Source organism: Quercus lobata, chromosome 2 (genome assembly GCF_001633185.2).
Source record: "Quercus lobata isolate SW786 chromosome 2, ValleyOak3.0 Primary Assembly, whole genome shotgun sequence".
In the NCBI taxonomy this organism is placed as follows: Eukaryota; Viridiplantae; Streptophyta; class Magnoliopsida; order Fagales; family Fagaceae; genus Quercus; species Quercus lobata.
In genome coordinates this window covers 64,992,116-64,997,005 of record NC_044905.1, presented here as the reverse complement: position 1 = coordinate 64,997,005, position 4,890 = coordinate 64,992,116, and the positions used below count along the sequence as shown (strand labels likewise).

General features: G+C 37.8%; 1 protein-coding gene across 3 annotated transcripts; it reads right to left on the bottom strand.

The window, feature by feature from the left end:
- Positions 1 to 437: 437 nt before the first annotated feature.
- LOC115976225 (F-box/kelch-repeat protein At5g15710) lies at positions 438 to 3,995 on the bottom strand. Of its 3 annotated transcripts, none has more exons than XR_004088267.1 (2): positions 1,830 to 3,995; positions 438 to 834 (listed from the first exon to the last, which is right to left on the bottom strand). XR_004088267.1 is itself a non-coding variant. In XM_031097384.1 (1 exon), the coding sequence occupies exon 1, from the start codon at positions 3,510 to 3,512 to the stop codon at positions 2,190 to 2,192; it is 1,323 nt and encodes a 440-aa protein (XP_030953244.1). In that variant the 5' UTR covers positions 3,513 to 3,995; the 3' UTR covers positions 1,586 to 2,189. The 3 variants fall into 3 exon arrangements, 1 of the variants encoding a protein (XP_030953244.1); XR_004088268.1 differs by lacking the exon at positions 438 to 834 and adding an exon at positions 1,359 to 1,376; XM_031097384.1 differs by lacking the exon at positions 438 to 834 and having other exon boundaries at positions 1,586 to 3,995.
- Positions 3,996 to 4,890: the final 895 nt, after the last annotated feature.

Here is a 4,890-nt window from a genome sequence, read left to right as displayed (position 1 = left end):
GCTGCTCGCTTACTTTAGTGGCTCTCTTTTTGATTGTTCTAGGGCTTGGGGACTCACCTCTAGTGATTCTATCCCTATGTTCCTTAGTTCTCTTCTCTGTAATTAATTTGCTTGTTGTTGTCTCCGTTTGTTTTCTTTTTCTTCTTCTCCTTTTTTTGTTTGTTTCCTTCTTTGTATTCTCTGTTCTGCCTTGTGTTTTCATGAGGTAGCTTTTAATATATTTCTTTCTTACTTATCAAAAAAAAAATATTAGAATCAACTCAAACAAAGCCATAAATCCAACTAGTTGGGTTGGCATGTAACAAAGTAGATGTAAATTAAATAGATTGTTGGGTTACTAGAAATGCACGAGTTATGATGATACTGATTGGTCCACACCCCATTCACCAAATTTGAGAAGTGCTTCTTGCATATGCTTTAATAAGCAGAACTGATAACAGAAGTATAGTGGTCAGGCATGAAACCTTTCTTTTTTTCTCTTTCTTTTTCAGTAAATTACACATGCACCTAGTGTGTTTTGAACCCATGACACTCAAACCTAGCTCAAATATCACAAAACATATGCTAGCACCCAGGTTTATCTATGGCTCCATTAGGTACTTTTCAATTCATTCTAATGTTTTACCAACAATGGTTTACAAACTGCAGAACCCTAATGGTAGGATATGAACAGCCATTTGGAGGTTGGCATGTATCTGGAAGACATGACATGGTTTCTGAGAAGTATCCCTTTCTGTACTAATGAAATAAGTGGAACAGAACACCCGACCTCTAGTTGGTATGGTACCTCCAGCTTTCCCCACGTGGGTGAATCTGGCTAGTCCCCCACCTTTACTATAGCCAAAAAAACAAAAATAATAATAATAATAAAATTATTATTATTAAATAAGAAATGACATTTCAAATGTATTTATCAAAAAAGAAAGAAATAACATTTCAAATTTGGAACCTAGAAAACTCTCAGCAAACAGTAACTAGAGCCCAATGAACATTCTTAAAACAGCATTAATCTTTGCATATAGTCAGTCTCTTCTATAAACATAAACTGTAGATACTAGATATCCATAACTTCAGTACAAAAAAGTAAATAACAAAAACTTAGGACAGTTTTAAAGTATTAGTTCATCCAACTATGGCTACCATAAGAGCTCAGCCAATATCCCCACTGCCACTAACAGTCTAACACAAAAGGATATATGATCAAGTACTTCAAAGTTCAAAAACCATTGACATCCTATAGAAGTCCACCTTGTTTAGTATAACAACCCCCTTAAATAATTTTTTAGGGTATTGCTGAATCCAAACTTTAGTGTCACGCTTTACACTGAACCACTGGAGTCAAAAAGCCCATTTGCTACAGAACTAGTGGGTAAATTCTGAAAATGACATAAACAATGCAAAAATGTGGAGTCCACTGTCACATGTGTGAAGGCAGCAAACTAAATATATATAGTATGAAATGGGATGAACATAACAAAATTCATAAGGTCGGTGATCCCAGAATTGAAAGAACCAAAGTTCTGCTCATTAACAACAAATAACAAATGGCTGTCAACATAATAAACATTATAAAAAACACAGTGCGAACAAGAAAAAAATGTGAAATTTGACCATACAAGAGCTTCTAATAGCACACAAAAGCATGAAAAAGTGGCAGCCAAAAAGACAAACAATTCACCACTAAGTAACATACTTGCAATATATAAACCAAGATGATGGCCACATAAATGGAAAAAAAAAAATCATTGTATAGTAAATTAATGAGCAACATAGTATTAAGAGTCTAAGATATGTAGCTGGCATGTACAAATCAATTTTAAATATCTTACAGGAGTTGGAACAGAAAATTGCCCACTTGCGATCCTTCCCTAGATGTCACCATCCATTTACTTCCTTAACAAGCCCAGCCCTTGAGTTAAAACCATACTCGATTATTGTACATTACAAAGTCCTGGCACTATCACCCTTGAATTGTCAAAATCTTGCCAACGAAACTGGTTTCTTCAGATGCATCTTCATTACTGATATGGCATGAAAAGCTGAAAGAAATTCAATGATGAACTGACCAGCTTAGTATGAAGAACCTTCCTCTTGGTTGTGCAGAAGAAATTAGAGAAGATGCCGAACAAGGATGCTCACCCTCAAAATAAATAAAATAAAAATTAACACCACATAGCAAAATTTCCTCCTCAGTAGATAGAAGCATCAAATCTTGGCTCATAGAAACAAACTTGACTGTTGTATGACTGAAGGGCACAGCCAGCAATCCATGACCAAACCTTCTTATCCACATCATATAGAAGGCCCTTCCCTTGGTTCCAAGAAGTGAAGCAAATTAAATTGTCCTGACCAAAGCACTCAAACCTCTCAGCTGATAACCTCAACAAAGCTCGAAAATACTTTGGTGGCATCCTGCTAATCTCCACCCACATGATTTTTACATGATCCAATTCCCAAATTCTCATACTCTGAAGTGTACTATAAAGGCCAATCCTTCCAACTAGAAACAAACGCTTCTGGGTTCCAGCAACTAAATACCCATCCAACAATGACCGTGGGAACTTAGCTGGAATGTGTTCCCAGTAGCCAGTATCCAGCCGATACATCATTAGACCAAGTGGTGAAAGGGTTTCCAAGTACAATTTGGAATCACAATATGCCATCTTTGAGGAGCAAAGATTGACTGCAGGCATTACCTGGTGAAGTGACCAAATGTTGAGCTTCGAATCATATACTTCGGTGGGTAAAGATTTGTCACCATATATATCACTAGTGGCTATAACTTTAAACGATCGGTCTGTCCTATCAACAACCATTATCAGTTGCCTTTGCTGATTATAATGCATAGTCGGCAACGTCCTCCAAGTTTGTGTGAGGGGATTACAAACTAGAGTTTTGAAAGTTAGCCCATCAAGCCCAGAAAAGCAAACAAGACCACCTGAAGAACCAACCAACCAGAATGCCCATGGAGGCAGAAACATGAATGGAATCCTATACCACGTTTTCAACGGCAAGCTGAAGACCGAGCATTGTGGGGTCTGAGAGTTCCTCCAAAATGTAAGAAGACAAGGCCCATGAGATGGCACTTGCGAGTGAAATTTGAGAAAACTACAATCTTGAAGAATAGAATTCCAACGTTTACAAACAGAACGTAGACGAAAGATCATAAATGGAGGAACCCTAGCTAAAATCTCATTCAACAAGTCTTCGGGCAACATTGCCCATATACTATCTTCCATTTGAACATCAGGGTGGACTGCTTTACCAAATGTAGCAGCTGTTTCCTCATCTAACCCGCGCGGTTTGGTCTTAATAACTTTCTGCCTCGAAGGGCTAGTGTTCCTTGATCCTACACGACCCAATGGACTTGTATTCCTCGACCCACCGCCCCTAACAGGTGACACTTGCTTAGGGCACCTATCACTATCATCTTCACCAAAAGACCCACTTTTCTTAGATTGAGAACTAGACACTCCATTCCCAGATTCAGAAGATTCCCCAACACCATCCATGGTGCTCAACTAACCCAATTTAAATCCTTACACAAACACCAAATGCAAACCCTAAATCTAGGCTCCCACATCCAAAGATCCAAACTTTCCAAGCCTAAATATTGATTTCTAACATCAAATAAAAAAACCCATTAACAAAAACTTAACTCGGAGCTGAAAGAATCATTGATTGAAACCAGGCATTACAGTTCAAATCAAAAAACCCTCAGTTTCCAGTCAGATTATGAAGAAAAAACAAATAATGTTGTAAATGATGAAAGGTAAGATTTTTAGCAGAGATAAATCTGAGAACAGAAAATTGAAGTTGTGGGTTTTCAGATTTATTACCTTTTGGTTCAAGAATCATTGGGTTTTTGCTTGGTCAGAAAAGCTTGTCAGAGCTTCGAGAAGTAAAAAGTTTCCGAGGGATCAACATTTTCACATTGTGTTTGGCTGTTGTTGTTGTTGTATTTTTTTAATCACATAGTGACAAAACGAACAATAAAAAATTATAGATAAATGAGTGTTTGTTGTAGGAATGGTATTGTGTACTATATAGTTCATGAGTGTCCAATGAGAATATACCACATCAGCAAACAGAAATCTGTCTGTTACCGGTCAAATTTTCTAGTTTACCAGTTAATGTGACTAAAAAATGTACTTTTGTAGTAGTCCTACCGCTGCTACCTGTGATTAAGGTAGAAAATTTGGGGCATTTTAGGCTGCGTCTGGCTTAATTTATAATGCTTTTTAGCGAAAAATATTTTTCAGAAATGAAAATATTTTTAGATGTTTGGTTGCATTCTAAAAAATGTTTCGAAAAATATTTTCTAGTGTTTAGTTGTGTTATTGAAAATACTCAAGAAAATCCATTTTTATCATGTTTCTCACATTTTCCAAAGATCCAAACAAATATTATTACAGATAATCAAAATATATAAACACAAAGAAACAAAAATTAAAACAAAAAATCAAAATCAAAATCAAAATCACAAGACCAATTGTGTGTGTGTGTGTGTGTGTGAGAGAGAGAGAGAGAGAAATCGGTTCGTGGGTGACTTGGTGGTGGCAACGGTGGTGGCAACATAGATACGGTAGGTCGATCTAAAGGTAGTGGCTCGATCTAGGAGTGGGTTGCTCACACGGTGGGCAAATCAGCTCAAGGGTGGGTTGCTCATAGTGGTTTGATTGGCTTAGGGGTGGGTCATTCACTAGGTCACGAACCCACGGTGGTTCGATCTATTTTTCGATGGCTCCTGATCTCTCCATGCTCCATTGTAAGTGTCCTCTCTTCTCACTAGCGCGGAGGGGAACATGGCGGCGCTACTTGTCGGAGTGTGGGGTGGACCTCAGACTAGCGTTGGAGTGTGGGGTGGAGCTTTGTCTCTCTCTCGTTGGT